This window comes from Ursus maritimus, unplaced genomic scaffold (assembly GCF_017311325.1).
Source record: "Ursus maritimus isolate PB19 unplaced genomic scaffold, ASM1731132v1 scaffold_14, whole genome shotgun sequence".
Taxonomy (NCBI): domain Eukaryota; kingdom Metazoa; phylum Chordata; class Mammalia; order Carnivora; family Ursidae; genus Ursus; species Ursus maritimus.
The window spans coordinates 57,631,022-57,650,120 of record NW_024423786.1 but is presented as its reverse complement, the minus strand read 5'-3'; the positions used below and the strand labels follow the sequence as shown (position 1 = coordinate 57,650,120).

Below are 19,099 nucleotides of genomic sequence, written 5' to 3'. Positions count from 1 at the left end.
TGTGACTGTGGTTCTTGGGGTTGTGAGTTCGAGCCCCATGCTGGTGGAGAGATTACTTAAATGAAATCCGGATGCCTGGGTGGCTCAGTGGGTGAAGCGTCTGCCTTCGGCTCAGGTCATGATCCCAGGGTCCTGGGATTGAGTCCCACATCGGGCTCCCTACTTGGTGGGGAGCCTGCTTCTCCCTCTCCCTCTGCTGCTCCCCCTGCTTGTGGTCTCTCTCTCTATCAAATATGTAAATAAAATCTTTTTAAAATAAAAAAAAATTTAAATCTTTAAAAAGTGGCATAAATAAAATGAATTTTGTAAAACTTAAAATAAAACATATTTTAGTGTATCCAAAATGCAGTTGTTTCAATATGTAACCAATATTTAGTAACTATTGGGATGTGTGACATTCTTCATACTAAATCCTCAAAATCTAGTCTGTATTTTACACTTAATTTCTACTGGAAATATTTCATCTGTATTTAAGATTTAATAAAATTGCAATTGAAAAAGTAGATTCAAGACACACCTGTGTGGCTCAGTCAATTAAGCGTCCGACTCTTGTCTTCAGCTCAGGTCATGATCTTGGGATCCTGGGATCAGGCCCCACATCGGGCTCGGAACTTGGCAAGGAGTTTGCTTGAGATTCTTTCCCCCTCCCTCACTCCCGCCCCCCCCACCGCACCCCAAGCTCTCGTGCTCACACTCTCTCTCTCAGATAAATAAACAAAATCTTTAAAAATAAATAAAAAATAAAATAAAAGTAGATTCACAAACCCAAGTTGTTACAAACACACTTGAAGGTTTTCTAGTAAATGAGTCAAATATCTGCTTTTCAGTTGAAATGTTAATTTAAAATGACATTTCAATAAAATCTTTAAAAACAAAAAAGGGGGGGTGCCCGGGTAGCACAGTCGTTAAGCGTCTGCCTTTGGCTCAGGGTGTGATCCTGGTGTTATGGGATCGAGTCCTTCGCTGGGAGCCTGCTTCTTCCTCTCCCACTCCCCCGCTGTGTTCCCTCTCTCGCTGGCTGTCTCTCTGTCACGTAAATAAATAAAATCTTTAAAAAAAAATTGACATTTCAGGTGGTCAACAGGCGCACATGGCTGGCTGCTCTGCCCTGGCCTCAGTTTGTCGTGTGACCCAGTGCTGTCACTTCTCCAGCCCAGCTGTCCTGGCGCATGGTTGGACACTGCATAGCGGACTCAGCCTGGACCTGGTGACCCGTCGGCAAACCCTAACCCTAACTATTTGAATGTATCCCCACACATCTGCATTGGAAGATGGCCTACCTCCTCATAGAAACACCAAAGATTCTGCATTTTTGTGGGGGCATAGCAGGGACTACCACCTCAGATACCGCTGGCCCACACTCCATGACGGCTGCAGGGCCTGGTCATCATGGGGTGGCGGAATGGTGAGGGTGCTCCGTCGGGGAAGGACAGAGGAGTGGCTGGGTGGGAGGATGGGCGATGCATGGACATGTGGACAGGTAGATGCCCAGACCATGGACAATGAATGAATGGAGAGGTAGGTGGACGGATGGTCAATAAGTGGAAAGATGGACAGACAGACAGGTGGGTGAATGATGGATGGACGGACAGACAGGGTGGATGATGCATGATAATATCAGTCTCTGGTTAGACTGGGAGATGATGACCTGACTCCCGAGCTCCACCGTGGTCTGCCCACACCTCCTAGGATCAGCTTGGGCATGTTCTGCCCTCTGCCCTAGAGGTGTCTTGAGGGGGGTGACCACCTGCAGCCCCATCCCCAGATGTGTCTGGGCTGGTGACCCCCTGCAGCCCCATCCCCAGGTGTGTAGGGGGGTGGTGACCACCTGCAGCCCCATCCCCGGGTGTGTCGGGGGGGGTGACCGCCTGCAGCCCCATCCCCGGGTGTGTCCGGGGGGGGTGACCGCCTGCAGCCCCATCTCCAGGTGTGTCGGGGGTGGTGACTGCCTGCAGCCCCATCCCCAGGTGCAGGGCGGAACACGATCACCAGCCTTCTCTGCCTGTACAAGGGCCCTCTACAGCTTCATCTTCTACCTGTTCCACGTGGAACTGAGCAAAACGGCGGCCTGGGGCCCTGGACATCCTGTCAGGACCAGCATGCAAACCCTTCAGATAAGGTCCCATCCCCACCCAGCTGTCCCCCTGCCTGCCCCCAGGGACAGGGACACCAACAGTGGCCTCCCATGCTCACTATCTCCTCACTGGACCATCATCCTGGGCCACGCTTCCTCTTTGGCACCTGTGCCATTCTCCTCCAGTTCCTGGTCACACTTTTCACCCCCTAGCACAATCACCTGGCCCTGCAGCCCGGGGCCCCTCAAGAAGCTTGGTGAGGGTCCCCAAACTGTCCCACAGCCCTTCGGGTTGGGGCCCCCTCAGCAAGGAGCCGCTGCTGGAGGACAGCATAGCCTAAGTTAGCAACAGGACCTGAGGTCAGGGGTTACACTTCTGGGTGCCCCAGCCTCAGGATGGTACAGCCAGCACCCCAAAATCAGCTCTCACCAAGATGTGCCTTCCTGCTCCTTGGGGCATGTGAGGGGCCTAAGGGTCCTCGAGGCCCCCACCCTTGCCTGCTCAGCTCGCTCAGGGCTACCCCAGCCTGAGCCCTCCACCCCTGGTCTCCAGGGATGCTGGGTTCAGCTATGGGGCCTTTGAAGGCAGCCCTGACCCCACGTCACCCCCAAGGGCCTCCATCCAGTCTGTCTGAACCCAGACGCCACAGCCCAAAGCCTCCGCCTCCGTGATGTTCATGACAACTTAAATCTCAGGTCCTCAGACAGGCCTCAGGAGTCAGGCAGTGTGCTGACCCCAGGCTCTGACCCCCTGGCCACCACCAGTGTGGGGCTCAGCTTCCCAGAGAAAGAGAAGTTGTCTCTCTCTCTCTCTCTCTTTGTTTTTGGTAAGATGTCACTTATTTATTTGGGAGAGAAACAGGGCATCCAAGCACAGGGCAAGGGATGGGAGGGGGGCGCAGAGGAAGAAGGAGACTCCACGCTGAGAAAGGAGCCCAACCTGGGGCTCGATCCCAGGACCCTGGGATCAAGACCTGAGCCGAAGGCAGATGCTTAACCAACTGAGCCACCCAGAGAGAAGCTGTCTTCATGGGCATTCAGTATTAGGGCTCTGGCCCCCAACCTTGGTGCCCTGGGTGTCATCCCTCCCACCATTCCCCCTTGGTCTAGCTTAGCCAGGCAACTTCAGGGCAATTTCTTCAGCCTTCTAGAGCCTTCTGTGGGTATTTATTAAAGGATCATTCACAAAATAAATAATTGTTCACAGCCGCTGTTTCCTTTCTCCCTCCCCCATCCCTGAGACCCACAGAAGCAGGGAGCGACCACCTAGGTAGGGGGTCCTCCAGCATGAAAGACCCTGCCCTCAAGGCTCCAGCCCATCCCCAAAGAAAGAGCTGTGAGCCCCCAACTGACCAGTGGTACCAATGAGTGGAGCTGGCCCAGCCCGGGTGAGAAAGGTGTCCCTGGAGGGAATGGGCATCTCTGGGGGGCTGGGGCAAGCTGGCCCCTCCTGGATACCCTCTGAGGAGGCCAGGTCCTCTTCAGAGCACTGCTGCTGTCGTGGGAAGGTTGAGGCCAGGATGACAGGTCTTGGGGGGCTGGGACCCTCCATGGGAAGGAAGTTTTCTGCCTCAGGCCACTGAGGACTTCCTCCTGGGTGGGGACAATGCCAGGAAGGGGAGGGGATCTGCAGGCATGTGCTGCAGGAAGCTCAGGTTGCGGGGTCAGGGGGAGGTAGAGGGATGACCTCCGTCCCCATGGAGGCCAGAGGCCACTGACGCCCTGGGCTCAGTCTCCCAAGGACAAGACCAGATGTCCCAGATGCAGGCAGGACATGTGGTTCAGTCCCTGCTAGTCTTGGGCCCCTCTCCCCAGCATCCACCTAGACCCTCTCTCCAGGCCCCTGCCCCCTTCCTCTTGTGCCATCCTCCCTCCCTCTGTTGCTCTGTTCCCCCTCCCACCCTAGGTTCTGGCTCTTCCTTACCTCTGCCAAGAACCCTCTTGGTCTGGTCGGCCCACTTGCCCTTTCCTCTGGGTACCCATATCCCCAGGTCCTCCTCCGTGTTCTCTTAGAGCCTGTGTGCCTTTGAGTGTGAAGGTCTGTCATCCACACGGGTAGCGCATTTGGAGCCTGGAATGAGCACCATGGAGGACGGGTGATGGATCTGGAGGCAGGGCCCAGAGAGCTGGTCCCGCCCTTCAAGGGGCCTTGGCTGGGAGGGAGGCAGGAAGCAGGGTCAGGGGCTGGGAAGAGGCCCATTCACCAGGCCCACTGCCCCCTGCCCGGGTTAAGAGCCCAGCTTCCCGAGAAAGGCCCACACCTCCGGCCTGGGGAGGGCCTCACCTTAGAGTCCACCTTCCTGTGCTGCCTTTCCCGGCACAAGGCTAGAGGGGGGATGGGACCAAGGAAAACAGGACTCTGAGTTCACGCATATGGACCCTAGCCTCACCAAGTTCTCAGTTTCCCCCCCTGCTCCCAGTCCCTCCTCTTGCACCTTGGTTTCTGCCTCTGGCAATTACGACACTGGGGAGACCCAGGCGCAGAGCTAGAGGGGTTCGATACTTCATTGCCTGGCCGCCCTTTCTTTTTTTCCCCAAGCCAGGGAAACTGAGGCACAAGCCACACCCTGAGGTCAACCTGAAGCAAACCAGGACCCCTCCATTCTTTTCTTCCTGCATGCCTGCTGTGCCTGGGGTCTGGGGTCATGGGGTAGGGGGCACCGCAGACCACCTGCAGACCACCTCCAGACCACCTCCAGTAAATGGGAAATGTGGTTTTAGCTACATGACTTCTTTAAGGGCTACAAGGGAAATGCAGTGGGAGAAAGTATAATTGGAGGAGGGGAGAGGAGGGGAGGGGAGTGAAGCTCTTCGGGGCAGAGTCTGAGCGCCTGAGGGAATAGCCGTGCGGAGGCCCTGAGGCTTCCTGACCCTGCAAGGCTCCAGCCAAGGTGAGGCTTCTCTCTTTCGTGCCACAGGCAGCCTTGAGGTATCAGCATGCTCACAAAACCACTCTCGGTGCTGGGTGGTAACATGGCCACAAAGGACACAGAAATGAGGCCAGGCTGAGGGGCAAGGACACAAAGGCGGATGGATTCCTCAGGACTCACTGACGACAGCCGTGAGTGGGCAGCCCAGCCAGAGCCCCTTCCCAGGCTTCCCCTGTGGACCTCAATCCCTGTGTGGAACAGAGCAGGGAGGCAGCCCCCTACCCTGGGTTCCCAGGGCCCCAACAGCCCTAGCTGTAGTACTGAGGAGAGACAAACTCAGAGGGTAGGTGGTGAAGTGTCTCAGCTCCATCACCCCCAGGAGACCCTCACATCTTAGAGAAGGTCTAAGAAGACCCCCACCACCCCCACAAGATCTTCACCCCTGAAGGACCTCTTTTCCAGGAGCCCTCCACCCCAGAGGACCCTCACCCGCAGGAGGCCCCACCCCAGGAGACCCCCACCCCAGAGGACCCTCACCCCCAGAAGCCCCCCATCCCCAGGTGACCCCCCCACACCCCAGAGGACCCTCTCCCCCAGAAGCCCTCATCCCCAGGTGACCCCCACCCCAGAGGACCCTCACCCGCAGGAGGCCGCACCCCAGGAGAACGTGCCCCGCCCCAGCTCCGCACTTCGGATCGGAAGGAAGGCTGCTCTCTGTCGCCGCGCTCAAGGCGGTGGAGGCTGAGGTTGTACGGCCGTCGGGGCAGCCAGAGGTGGCGCCAACCCGGGCCTGGTTCCGATTTCCCTTCGGTTGACTGGGACCGCCACCCCCCCTCCGCCTCCACCTTCCAATCTTCCCATCTCCCAGAGTGGAGTCCGTTCAGACCTTCCCGCCCCGTCTGTTCCGACCTTGGCTGCGGGGTCCCAGCCAACCCCGGCCCCAGCCCCTACCTCTCTGTCGCCTCCAGGGTCGGGGGTCAGGGGTCAGGGCGGGAAACCCCCCCGGGAAAGCCCCGGGGAGCAGCTGGAGGACCGGGCGGCGGGAAGGAGGGGGGGCACCACTATTTAAGGCACGTCCCCGGCGGGGGAAGGACAGAGCCGGGAGCGAGCATGGAGCAGGGTCTCGCCCTCCTGTTTCCCGTCTTCCTGGGGCTCCTCCAGCGAGGTCAGGGTGAGCAAGGTAAGGGCTCCGTTAGGACAGTGCGTTTAGAAGAGAGGGGAGGGCTGGCACAGAAGGCGGGCTCGCAGCGGAGCGGCGCGGAGGCTCGGGGAAGGTGTGGAGGACCCTGCGGGCGGGGGTCTTGGAGGAGGCCGGCGGGAGGGCAGTGGGGGAGCTCAGGCTGGGGGTCTGAAGCTGGGGTCTGAGGCGGGGGCCCGCGTCTGGGGGCGGGGCTGAGAGCGCCGTCCGCCCGCAGGTGGATCCTTGGAGGTGGAGCCCCCAGACCCCGTGGTGGCAGTGTCCTTGGGTGGGTCGCAGCAGCTCACCTGCCGGCTGGCCTGCGCCGGCCACAGGACCCCCTCGGTGCAGTGGCGGGGCCTGGACACCAGCCTGGGCGCCGTGCGGTCGGACGCAGGCAGCAGCGTCCTCTCCGTGCACAACGCCTCCCTGTCCGCGGCGGGCACCCGCGTGTGCGTGGGCTCCTGCGGGACCCACACCTTCCAGCGGACCGTGCAGCTCCTGGTGTTTGGTGAGCTCCCACCCCTCCCTGCCGCCTGTGCCCGTCCGGCCACCCAGCAGCCCTGCCTTACCTCCCTACCAAGACCACCTTTTCTGGGAGCCTTCCCAGATTGCCCACCCTGCCCTCAGCTCAAAGGCTGCGGCAGCGCCCCCTGAGTCCCTCTGCAATCCATTCCCTCCTTTCACCATCCCTCTCCCCCTACCTGACCTCCACTCTTTTTGCTCTGGACCCCTCTCCAGTACTTGACATTCTAGACACACAAGCTGTGGCCGCTGGGTCTTCTCCTGACCCGAGGCACCAGCAGTCCCTGCTCACCCCTTGGCCCCACCCCCAAGCACCCTCCTCAGGGCCCAATACTGACCCTGTGGGCTTGGCCCACCCTGCTCACACCCTCTGTCCACAGCATTCCCAGACCAGCTGACTGTCTCCCCAGTAGCCCTGGTGACCCAGCAGGACCGAGAGGTGGCCTGCACTGCCCATAATGTCACACCTGCCAGCCCCGAGGCCCTCTCCTTGTCCCTGCTCCTGGGGGACCAGGAGCTGGAGGGGGTGCAGGCCCTGGGCTGGGATGTGGAGGAGGAGCCCCAGCAGGGTGAGGACCTGCTGTTTCGAGTAACAGAGCGCTGGCAGCTGCCCCCGCTGGAGACCCACACCCCGCTCACCCTCCAGTGCGAGGCAACCATGAAACTTCCCGGCCTGAAGCTGAGCCGCCACCGGGCCATTCCAGGTGAGTCTTCAGGGTTCTGGCCAGCCTGCACTCAGCATCCCCAGGAAGCAGCTGAAGTCCCCCCACCCAGCTCCTATGAGCCTTGATGAGTGGTGTCTAGGGGCTCTTCTGGAATCCTGGCTCTGCCCCTCACCTGCCGTGTCCCATCCCAGTGGATCACAATACCCACGGCAGGGGGGAATCCCCTAAATGCCTCCAGCGTGATACTCCTCTCAAGGTTACTCAGCCGTTCAACAGGTTAACTGAGCACCTACCCTGTGCCGAACCCCTGAGATCCTGTCCTGTTTGCCCACAGCCCTCCAGGGTTCCTACATTCCTCCGGGTAAAAACCCAAATCCTCCTATGCCCACAGGGCCCTGAACCACCTGCCCTCACCTCCTCTCTCTCCCAGCCACATGAGCTTCCCAGCTGCTCCTCCAGTGGGCCAGGCATGGTCCTGCCCCAGGATCTTTACATATGCTCCACCCTCCACTGGGAATGCTCTTCCCCCAGCTCTGTCCATTGCTCCCTCACTTACCTTCCCAGTGAGGCTTCTCCTGACCTGTCTAAAGGGTCACTCTGATCACTCTCCATGGCAGCCCCCGGGATGGGTGGCTCTCACCCCCTTTACAGTTGAGGAAACTGAGACGCGGACGTTCAGAAGCTCACTCAGAGTGAGGAAGGGACCAAGACAGACCCTGACCCTGCTCCTGCCCACTGGGATACCCTTCGATTTGCCCAGGTGGCCCAGGATGGGGCTTCAGCAGTTCTCGTCCAACCCTGGGGTCTAAACGGAGAGATGGGCAGGAGAGGGAGCCTAGGGTGGGAGAGAAAACCATCACCCTGTTTTCCAGTCCTTCACAGCCTGACCTCCCCGGAGCCCCCTGTCACGACCTCTCCCGAGGCCACCCCAGAGCTGAGCTCCACCCGCAGCTCCAGGAGTCCTGGACCCCCACCCATGAACAGCTCCACCAGGCCCTGCCAACCTGAGATCCACCAGTCACCAACAGCAGGGGGTCTGGACCTATGGTGTGAGGCAGCCTGTGGCCCTGGTGTGGCAGTGGGCTGGACCCAGGCCCCCGGGGGTCTGGAAGCCTACCAGAGGTGGGAGGCTGGGGCCAAGGCTTGGCTGAGCGTGCCTTGGGCCGGCTGCAGCCCTGAAGGCTGGTTTCAGTGTCGCCTGGAGCCAGGGGGACAGATGGCCAGCCTGTACCTGGTCCCGGAAATCTGTGAGTTCTAGGGATGGGTCTGGGGGAGCCTCAGAGGGAGGGAAGCCTGTCGTCAAGACCTCAGACAAGGAATGGGCCTGCCCAGCTTCAGTCTCCCCCGTTGTCCAGTGGGCTTCCCTAACGGTGGAAGATTGCAGTTACTTGGCCCTGCGAGGACTGCAAATTTCAGGGACTAGATTTCACAGCAGTCCGTAAGCTCTACCCTTTGTAGCCCACAACAGCCTGTAAGATAGAGAATAGAGCCACTTAGGTAATTTCAAATTTTCCAGTAGCCACATTCAGAAGTATAAATGAGACATTTTACATTCTTTTCTTTTTTTTTTTAAACTAAATCTTCAAGATGTGGTGTGTAATTTACACTGAGCCTGTTGCATTCAGACTAGCCATATTTCAAACACAGGCATGGTGGGCGGCCAACTCACTTCCAACCATAAGGTCCAATGTACCTTTCAAAAGGTCCGCTTGAGTCCTTTGAGCACTTCAAAAGACACTCTAAACCATGACGTCCTCTGTAAAATCTCAGGGAACTCAGTAAATGTGGAAGCCCCTAGCAGATTCCGTGGAACTTCTCCCCCAAACCTGCAAAGAGCCAAACCGGCTCCTGACGCTTCCTTCTCCAGGCTCCCAGACAACGCCCCCAGCCCTGTGGACCGGCACCTTGGTGCTGGGGCTGCTCTTCTTGGCATTCCTCACCTATCGCCTGTGGAAACGCTGCAGGCCCGCCCAGTGATGACCAAGCCCACCAGCTCCTCTGGGCCCCCAGCCCCACCTGGACTGGACTGAGGGGGACTGGCAGGGCCTCTCCTGAAATGGCCTGCTTTTCCTTCCACGCAGTTGCAACCGGAGGACAATTGCAGGGTTCTGGACTTACATGGTTGAGAGCTGACCATAAGCCCCTTACCCTGATGGCCAGCATCTGAGTTTCCCCTCAATGGGACCCCTGAGAACCCACACCCCCCCCCCAGTGGTCCACAGCTGGAGAATAAAGAGCATCTGGTCTGACCTCAGCGGTTTCTGTGGTGTTACAAGGATGCTGGAATCTTCTACACAGCTCCACCTACCCTCTGCACTGGGCGACTCCCCTGAGAGATGAGGATGGACAGCCCCCCCCACACACACACACACTTGGCCAGGGCTGGGGGAAAGGGAGCAACAGGGAGCGTGGGTTCTGCGTGGGGCGGGGAGAACACAAATACAAGTCCTCAAAAGAAGTGGGGAAGGGGGGCAGACAGTGTGGGCAAAAGACACAGAAGCGGCTTGTTAAAGGAAATTTTCTCTTGGGGTTAGCTTGAGGGCTAAGTCGGTCGGGTGGGGGAGAGGCGAGGATGAGCTGGGAATCAGATCGGCAGACGAAAGGCGGTAGATGCTGGGGATTCCACCTGCGGGCACAGGGGAGCTATGGAAGAGTTCAGAGCTGCGGAGGCTGTGGTGTGAGAAAGACCCCTCTGGTGGTGAGGATGGGTAACAGCATGGGACCGGGAACTGGGGACCTTGGGGGGTCCACTCATTCCGCGAGCCGTGAGAGCACAGAGCAGAACCCCCAACTCAGCCTGGCGCGTGGATGGCGAGGGAAAGGAGACCTCTCTCTCCGGGGTGAGCCGTAAACTCCGACGGAGACTGCGCCAGGCTGAAAGGCAGACAGAGCACAAAGGCTCAGAGGAAAATCTGACAGCGGGGCGGGGTCGGCGCTCTGTCCCGCCGCAGGAACAAACCCTGCGCATGCTCCGCCGGGCCTCCCATATAACCGAGGAGCCTAGTTGCTAGGAGACCATGCTAATGAAGAACTAGCCCACTACCAAGATGGCAGGCAATCCGGCTTCAGGCCAAACACCATGCCCTTCCTAGAGTGCCATTTTGGAGTCTGGCAAAGTCTAGGTTCCGGGCCTAAGCCCGGAAAGCTGACCAGCACACGCAAAGAGGAACCCGGAGGAAGAGCGCCAATTAGAACCCGGGGGTGGCGGGGTGGGGGGATTTAAGGGGCTTGATCTAGTTATTTGCCAGGTCTTCCGGCGGGATCAGGGCGCCCTCTGCCCTTAACCAAGATGGCCGCCCCCGAGGCGCCAGCGCACTGTGGAATCCGGCGGCGCTTCCGGTCCCGCTGCCCTCAACGAAGATGGCGGCAGTGGAGAAGCGTCGGCCGGCCGTGGCTCCGGCGGCCAGTTTCGCCGACAGCAGCCGGCCGGCGGTGTCCCGAGCAGCAGCAACGGCCGAGAGTGAGGAGGACTTCCTGCGGCAGGTCGGCGTGACGGAGATGCTGCGCGCGGCCCTGCTGAAGGTGCTGGAGGCGCGGCCTGAGGAGCCGATCGCCTTCCTGGCGCACTACTTCGAGAACATGGGCCTGCGCTCGCCTACAAACGGCGGCGCCGGGGAGCCCCCGGGCCAGCTCCTGCTGCAGCAGCAGCGCCTGGGCCGTGCGCTGTGGCACCTTCGCTTGGCTCACCACTCCCAGAGGTGCGGGGCCGGGCTGGGGCGGGACAGGGCAGCGGCGGACCTGCAGCCCCAGCGTGCTGCCCGCGGGCATGCTGGGCACTGTAGTCCGCACGCCTCCGGGCGCGGGGTGGACCCGGACCGCGGGGCGCTGGCCCCTGCAGTTCTGGCCGGCTCTGTCTGTAGTGATGCCTTTCTGCAGGTGCTGATTTTCCCCTTGCAGCCCACCCCACTTTTAAAAATCACGGAGCCCAGAGAGGACCCAAAGTCACCGAGCTAGACCTCCGAGCCGGGTCCTTCCAAACTCGGTTTTTTCTAAATGCCTTGTTACTAGCGTCGTTGCATCCCCATCCGTTAAGCCAGAAAGTGGATATTTACAGGGCCCGGCCGTGAAAATAGAGAACGCCCGTACCCCCGGAGGCAACTTCAAGCGGGCAGGAGGGGTGTCCAAAAAGAGGCCTGCTTCACGCCCAGGGAAAGGGGCTGCAGGCAGAGGCGGGCAGGTGCACTGGCCTGGGGGCCGTAGAGCTTTGGTGTGGGACCCACAGCCACGGGAAGGCTGAAGCATGGTTGAGGGGTGGGGATGGCGCCTGCCCCCTACTCGTGCCCCCACCCCAACAGTTCTGAGCCCACGGAAAGTGGTTGAGGAATATGTATTGAATGAATGGTCCACATCAGATGGATTGAACACCTTTTTGACATGCAACATCAACCAGGTGAGGTCGTGACTGGATGTGGGTGGGCTGGGTCTTGGCTGGTGGGGAGGGGTCCCTAGAAGCAGAACCTGAAGCCGGCATTCACGTGTGGATAATGTTATAAGGGAGTGCTCCTGGGAGAACCCAGGAAGGGAGAGGAAACCAAGAAAGAGAACATTCCAGCGTGATCCTCAGGGGATTCTCCCCTGTGCTTCCAGCACCTGCCCACCTTTGGGCAGCCCTCCCAAGAGAGCCACAGGACAGCACTGGGAAGCTGGGGAGGGATCCCAGGTATAGGAAGGGGTGTGGAGGGTGGGCATCTGAGCAGAACATCCATGTGCTCTGAAAGTCGAGCTGCTGGGTTTGCAGGGGCAAGGGTGGGAAGGAAGTATGCAGAGACGGTCCTAGGTCGTCCATGGGGCCATCCACTGAGACGGGAGGTTGCTGATTTGGGGCAAGTTTCCAGGGTTGCTTGGGTACTCTTAAGTCGGGCGGCTGGGAGAACCTTGCAGCTGAAGGGTGGACAGGTGGGTCTGCAAGTGGGACAGGAGGCTGTCAGCTGGGAGGGGTTGTGAAGGCTTCAGGAGAACCAAGAAGAGCTGAGGACTCAACCCTGAGGAGCCCCAGCCTTGGAGAAGCCACGAAAAAGCATGATCAGGCCAACCAGACATGAAGGAGGGAACTGGAAGAGAATGGCATCGTGGGACATCTTCCGAAGGGGAAAAGTCGTCAGTGGCCGGGCCATGTACGGTTGTCCTCACAAGCCACTCACCTATAGACAGTCCCAAACGAGGATATGCCTGTGAAGGCTTTTTGCAGAGTTGTTTCCTAATTCACACAGAGGCACCCTGTGGGCTGGCGGCAGTCCCGTGTCCAATGGCCCATAGATGAGGGCTGCCAAGTGTCTGTTGGATTTAGGGCCAGGAGACCTGTATTCATGTCCTGCGGCTGACTACCACGAACTTGGTGGCTTAAAATAACAGAAATTTGGGGTGCTCGGCTGACTGAGTTGGAAGAGCATGTGACTCTTGATCTCCGGGTTGTAAGTTCAAGCCCTATGTTGGGTGTAGAGATTACTTAAAATCTTAAAAAAAAAAGGAGAGAGAAATCTGAGATCAAGGTGTCGCAGGGCTGCGCTCCCCCTGGAGACTCCAGGGGAGGGTCCCTCCCAGCTCTCCAGCTCTCCCAGCTCCTGGGGGCTCCACGTGTCCCTTGGCATGTGGCCGCATGGCTCCAGTGTCCTCCTCTGTGTCTCTGTGTCTTTTTCTTTCTCTTCTTGGATTTAGGGCTACCTCATCTCATCCCCAGATCCTGAACTAATTACATCTGCAAAGACCCTATTTCCAAATAAGGTCACCCTCATAGGTTCCAGATTGACATGCATCTTGGGGGGACTCGGATCACTGCACTGCAGGGGTGTTGGACCCGTTGGCTGGAGGCACTTCGGAGCTGCAGGGGCGCAGAGGGTAGAGTGAACGTGGGGAGTGGTGGGCGCTCGTGGCAGACATACCTGAGCCCCTGGGCTCACCTGCTGTCCCCAGACATGGAGCCAGTGGCTAGCTCAGAAGACAGGGTCCCCGTCAGGAGCCCTGAACCCAGGCTGACGGGCCAAAAGCAGAAGCCAGGCCTGGCAAGTCCCAGTGTGGGAAGCAGGTGCCCCCTCCGACGTTGAGTGGCTGACTGGGCCATCGTGGAGCTGTTCTTGAGGGCCTCATCAGCATGAAAGATTTGGGGAGAAGTCATCCAAAATCCCCTTTTCCTCTGTCATGTGGATCAGAAGTGTTGGCCTCCGGGACTGGAGATGGTGGCCGTGGGGTCCAGCCTCAAGGCCCCGAGGGCATAAAAACCATGTTTATGAGACTTGCTGAGGGCTGCATGGCCACTAAGGGCAGAGCCAGAGTCCAGTTTGGACAGCGTGGCCCCCCACCCCCAAGGCCTCTGAGCCACCACATTGCTAGTAGTAACAGCCAGAGTGCCCCTCCTCAGCGCGCTCTCTGGCTCAGGCCATCCCGGGCACTGCAGGGTGCCGAGCAGCCTCCCTGGCCTCCACCCACCCAGTGATGACACCCAAAAGTGTCCCCAGATCTCACCAAGAGTCACCCAGGGACAGAATAACCCCACGGAGAACCCCTGGTCTAAAGTGAAAAGTTTCCATGTCTCGTTCTGGAAATATTCTATACACATTCACGTAGGTATTACTTAAGCAAATGCCCAACGCTAGTGCTCTGGGTCGGAGCTGGTACGGTGGAGCCCTCGGTGCGAGCCCAGTCCCTGCGTCACAAACGGGGAAGCCAAGTCCCAGAGCCCAACCACCCAGCAGACAGCGTGGGTGCCCCGTGGTGGCCGCCGGGAGCTGCCTGGGAGTCCCCAGGTAGCTGCAGACACGTGGCCAGCGGCCTAGGGGTCAGGTATCACCTTCCTCAGCGTCTTGCCCATCAGCCCCGATCTCTCAGGGCTGTGATGACCCCTCTCCATGTCTTCCTGTCCCATGAGGCCAGGACTGTGAGACAAATGGCATGTGGGCAGCCCGCTGAGTCCCACCCGGGTCACAGCTAACGCTGAGTGCAGGAGGGACCCCTCCCATGTGCCAGGCCCTGTTTTAAGTACTTGGCGTGACTTCCATCCTTCCGTCCTCCTGAGAACCCTGAGAGGCAAGGATTGGGACCCTCACTCTCCAGTGACCAGCACCCAAGTGCAGGTCCGGATGGGAGCCAGGGACAGAGCGCCAGTGAACACGGGAACCAAACAGCACCAGGGTCCTGCCCTCCAGGCTCCAGCCTCTAGGGAGGAGGGAATTCGCTCACCTGGCGGGCTGACCAGGTTGCTGGAGAAGAGGCATCGTGGGTCGTGTTCGCACCAGTCAGGACATGCCGCGTTATGTGGCAGTAACAAACAGCTCCGAGACTTCCGCGGCCCTGACACAAAGGGCTGCTTCCCACAGCGGGAGGCAGAGGCCACAAGGGGCTGGGAGTTTACCCAAGCATGGCAATGGGGAGTGGACCTCGGGGACTTGCTGCAGCTCTCAAAACTTGCCTCGGAAGTGGACCACATGTGGCTTCCACGCCCATCTCTTGGTGGAACCAAGTCCTGTGGCTCATCTTCACTTCAGAGGGGTGGCCAGCCTTGAGGAGGCCTCCCAGTCCTCACCTCCCACAACACACGGGGCCGGCCTGCACCCCCATCGGTCATGGCAGCGTGGCGGGCAGCGGCCTCTGTCTCCCATGCTGGGGCACGGCCATCATGTGGGGAGGGCTCTGGAGATGCCACGGGCTGGGGGACTGAGGCCCAGGCATGTGAGCCTTTAGTAGATGGGCAGACCCTGAGCCACCACCGAGTTCTGACCCACAGAGCCTGTGATACTCTAAAGGTCTGCACCATTTTCAGCTGCTGGGTTTGGGGTGATTGTTACGCAGGGGTGGGTAGCTGAGAGAGGCATTGGTGGCCACCACATTTGTCCACAGCAGACCTCCCACCCTCCTTGGTTTGAGGCATCAGCCAGCTAACGTGGGTGGCGGTGGGGGTAACAGGAGTGAGTGCTTACGGAGCGAGAGCGCTTCACTGTGGTGGTCTCACTGACCACAAGTCCCAGCACATCGTGGGGGCCCAACGCATGAGAATAAAAAGGGTTTTATAGCCGGACAGACCAAGACTTGAGTCCCAGCTGGGAGGGAGACCCCCCCCCCAGGTTACTGTTCCTGTACGTCTGGGCCGCGGTTTCCTTCTCCGATCCACAGAGCTCACTGGGTCAGCACGTGCACCCATGAGCCCCGCGCTGGGCAGCAGCGATGGCCAGCGGGTACTGGGCACCTGCAGCGTGCTGGCCCACAGAAAGGTGAGACAGTGTGCCCGGGTCACACAGGTGATTGGAGCCACAATGTGTTTCTTCCCTCACCGTGGGGCCAAGCTCCCAGGAAGGGTTGGCTTGCCCCCTCCTCTCTGGGACCCTTGGCCCGACTGTGAGCCCCCACTGAGCCTCGCTGCCTAATGGTCATGGTGGAAATGCTAAAGGGCCGCCAGCTACGCACTAGCACTAGGCTGCCAGTCCAGTGAGGGAGTGAGACGGGGGTTAGCCAGCCACCCAGGCTCGCCCTGCAGCCCACGCTTCACCGCCATGCTCCCTGAATCTGCTCATGAAGCTCGCAGCACAGACAGGCCATGTGGTAGAGCCTCTCGGGCTCCTCGTGGGGCAAAGAATCGTGCCCGCCTCCTAGCAGACAGCAGGGTCGGCAGACTTTCCCGCACAAGAACAGGTCGTATTTTCAGTTTTGTGGGTCAATCCCTGTTACAACCATTCAGCTCTGCCTTTGCAGCAAGAAAGCAACCACTGGCGGCAAGTCAATGGATGGATGAGGCCATGTGCCAATAAAACTTTATTTACAAACTAGGCGGTGAGCCAGATACGACCCATGGGTGTAGTTTGCTGACTCCCGGCCAGTGGGGCTGTGGGAGTGTGAAATAAGTGAATGCACATTAAATGTCAGGAGTGACCACCCTGTAAGTGTAAGCGGCATTGCTGGGGGGGCAGTGGGAGAGCCCCACGGGGCAATGCCCATCGGCAGACTCAGCAGGTGTTACACACCCCCTGCTGGGTGCCAGGCAGTGTTCTGGGCACTAGGGGCTGTGTGTGACTGACAGGTAGACTCCCGGACGTGGGCTCCCGGGCTGACATTCCGGAAGACATGAAACTCATCCTGAGGACATCTTACACTAAGTCAGATGGTGGTAACTGCCACGAAGAAAAGTAGAGGAGGCAGGAGTTGGGGGGCTGGAGGGCACTGAAAAGGTGACACTTGAGCAAAGACTCAGAGGAGCTGGAGGAGCCATGGAGAGACCTGGGGGAAGGGCACTCCAGGCAAAGGACACAGCCTGTACAAAGGCCCTGGGGCCCCACCAGGCCTGGTGTGTTGGAGGAGGACAGAAGGGGACGGGAGGTTGGGGCTGGCAGGTGGGTGAGGGGGCCAGGGGCTGTGCTGGGCTCTGTCTGGCTGGCCCAACGCCCCCGTCCTCCTACAGGACAGCCTTCAACAACAACGTCAGCGTGGCCTACGAGTGCCTGAGTGCCAGTGGGCGCAAGAAGAAGCCCGGGCTGGACGGGCGAACCTACAGTGAGCTGCTCAAACGCATCTGCCGGGACGGGGAGGCCCCTGAGGAGGTCGTGGCGCCCCTTCTGCACAAGATCCAGTGCCGGGACCACGAGGCCGTGCCGCTGGACGTCTTCCGCGCCGGCATGCTCACCTGCTTTGTGCTGCTGGAGTTCGTGGCACGGGCCAGCGCCCTCTACCAGCTGCTGGAGGACCCTGCCCTGGCGGTGGCTGACCGACGTGTGGGCCAGGCTGTGCTGGACACCCTGGAGGGGGCCCTGCAGGCCAGTGACGCCGCTGCTGTGCCTGCCCGCTTCCTGGAGGCTGGCTCGCGCCTGGGCCCCGACAGTCTGGCACTGGCCATGGACCGTGCCCTGGTGGCTCGGCGGCCCAGCTCCCCAATGACCCGGGAGGAGTTCCTGGAAAAGGCTGCTGCCCTCTTCATCGCCAAGGTCAAGCCAGTGGCCTGAGCCCCCCGCACACCTGACCGGCCCCCTCCTCCACACACACAGCCCGAGGTACTGCAAGGTCGTAGCCACCTGCTCCTGGGCAGAACACGGGTCCAGGACGGGGACTGGAGGGACCCTGCATGCAGGGGGGGTGCAGGGAGTCCTCCCCACACCCACCTTCCAACCTGGAATCATGCCCCAGCCCCTTCAGAGGGGAGGCCAAGGGTCCCAGGGAGTGGGCACCCCCTCCCCACACCCCCGCAAAGGCCCTTCTCAGCAGTAATAAAGTCTGTTCTCCAGGCTGACCTGGAGTGCCTGTGTGCTCCCCTACCCTCGTCCCCATGTCTGCAGAAATGCTTCTCTGCTCCAGCCTCAGCAGGCCAGCCCAGCACGTCCCAGTGCTTCTCGGGGGCAAGGCTTGCTGCCTGGAAATGCCAGGGCGCCCCAGGACTCCGCTTTATGGAAGCGGAGGGCGCCTGGGTGCCCAGTGAGATGCCCTGGACCCACAGCCCTGAGGCCCAGGAAGCCCTGCCCTCCACAAGTGCCCCACCAAGTACTTCCACCCTGGGCCTCAGGTGCCCCAGCTGTCAAAGGAAGAGATCAGCGGGGTAGGTAATCACGACCGTGACAGTGGAAACAGCCAACACTTGAGCCCTGAGAGGTCTTACGTACCCTCTGAGGAAGGTAAATGACTACCCAAGTTTGGCAGACGGGGAAATCGAGGCCCAGAGAGGTGAAGGGTCCGCCTACCAGCAAGGGGCCTGCTCCGGAACCCACACACCACACCATTTCCAGCACCTGCCATCGGCCCACCCTGAATGCACTCGCACCTGTGACCTTGGTCCAGGCACTCTTCACTGGGCACCCACTGGGCCTCCCTCCTCCCCTCCAAGGGGGTTGCCTCTTCCACAAGGAATCCCACTGGAAGCAGGAGGAGGGAGTCCAGGCTCAGCTTCCCAGCTCACAATGATTATTGGCCAGTGACTTCTCTCTCCCGGCTCTGCCTCCAGCTCCGGTAAAGGGGACCCAGGACAGCCGCGGTTCTGAGGGAGGGAGACCCTGTGGAAGGAGAGTTTAAACCCTTTACAAGCTACGGCTGGCAGGGACCCTCTTTCTCCCCATTTCCCAGTACCTACTACTCCCAGCACAGGCCAGGCAATCGGAACCGGGGAGCTGTGGCTGCTGACTGTTTTCCAAGAACAACCACAGCAATGTTTCTGTTCCCACACGGTCTTCCAGAACTTTCCGCACTCCCCCTTGGAAGACCTGGAACCTGCATTCCCTTTCCTTGAACTTGAGTGGCTTTTGTGACATTACATGATTTCCATGGCGAGGTCACAAAAGGTGGCACATGCCACTGCCACCAGATGCTCACTGACTCACCCAGCAGCCATGTTGCGAGGAAGACCGGGTGACGGGCAGCTCCTGCTTTGCAGACTCATGAACTAAACAAATTATTGTTTTCAGCCACAAAGAGCTCAACACGTAGTGGCTGTCACAATTCTAGTCTGTCGTGGGCCCCACACAGGAGATGCACCAGACGTGCATGCAGCGTGGCTGCCACGGGGCTGGACCGCAGCGGGGAGCATGTGGGGGGCGGGCCTGCCCACGCGGGGCCTGCAGACAGGGGTACCATCTGTGTCACGTGCACAACTGTCCCGGAAGCCAAGACAGGGACACAGGCAGGCAGCTCCCAGGGGACTCAGGGGCCAAGGCCACCTCTGGTCAGCTCCGCGGTTCCTGGGGTGGTCACTCCCTCCTCCTCACAGGAAGCCAGGGTGGGCCATGCGCAGCGGGTGTCTCCGGGGCTGCCCGGCGGCGGGGAGGCACACAGGCCGGGAGGCTCTGGCCCTCCTTGTGGGGCAGGGGCTGCCAAGGAGTGAGGACTG

General features: G+C 59.8%; 2 protein-coding genes across 2 annotated transcripts; both read left to right on the top strand.

Annotated features, from left to right (window-relative positions):
• Positions 1 to 6,054: 6,054 nt before the first annotated feature.
• MADCAM1 (mucosal vascular addressin cell adhesion molecule 1) lies at positions 6,055 to 9,309 on the top strand. Its single transcript, XM_040629816.1, has 5 exons — positions 6,055 to 6,115; positions 6,360 to 6,632; positions 7,027 to 7,350; positions 8,184 to 8,558; positions 9,179 to 9,309. The coding sequence occupies exons 1-5, from the start codon at positions 6,055 to 6,057 to the stop codon at positions 9,286 to 9,288; spliced, it is 1,143 nt and encodes a 380-aa protein (XP_040485750.1). The 3' UTR covers positions 9,289 to 9,309.
• Positions 9,310 to 10,633: 1,324 nt separating this feature from the next.
• TPGS1 (tubulin polyglutamylase complex subunit 1) lies at positions 10,634 to 17,515 on the top strand. Its single transcript, XM_040629817.1, has 2 exons — positions 10,634 to 11,009; positions 16,694 to 17,515. The coding sequence occupies exons 1-2, from the start codon at positions 10,672 to 10,674 to the stop codon at positions 17,229 to 17,231; spliced, it is 876 nt and encodes a 291-aa protein (XP_040485751.1). The 5' UTR covers positions 10,634 to 10,671; the 3' UTR covers positions 17,232 to 17,515.
• Positions 17,516 to 19,099: the final 1,584 nt, after the last annotated feature.

Coding starts and splice junctions, on each gene's coding strand:
- MADCAM1 (XM_040629816.1), top strand. CDS start 6,055: ATGGAGCAGGGTCTCGCCCTCCTGTTTCCCGTCTTCCTGGGGCTCCTC. Junction 6,116..6,359: donor GCTCCTCCAGCGAGGTCAGG/GTGAGCAAGGTA, acceptor GTCCGCCCGCAG/GTGGATCCTTGGAGGTGGAG. Junction 6,633..7,026: donor CGTGCAGCTCCTGGTGTTTG/GTGAGCTCCCAC, acceptor CTCTGTCCACAG/CATTCCCAGACCAGCTGACT.
- TPGS1 (XM_040629817.1), top strand. CDS start 10,672: ATGGCGGCAGTGGAGAAGCGTCGGCCGGCCGTGGCTCCGGCGGCCAGT. Junction 11,010..16,693: donor TTGGCTCACCACTCCCAGAG/GTGCGGGGCCGG, acceptor GTCCTCCTACAG/GACAGCCTTCAACAACAACG.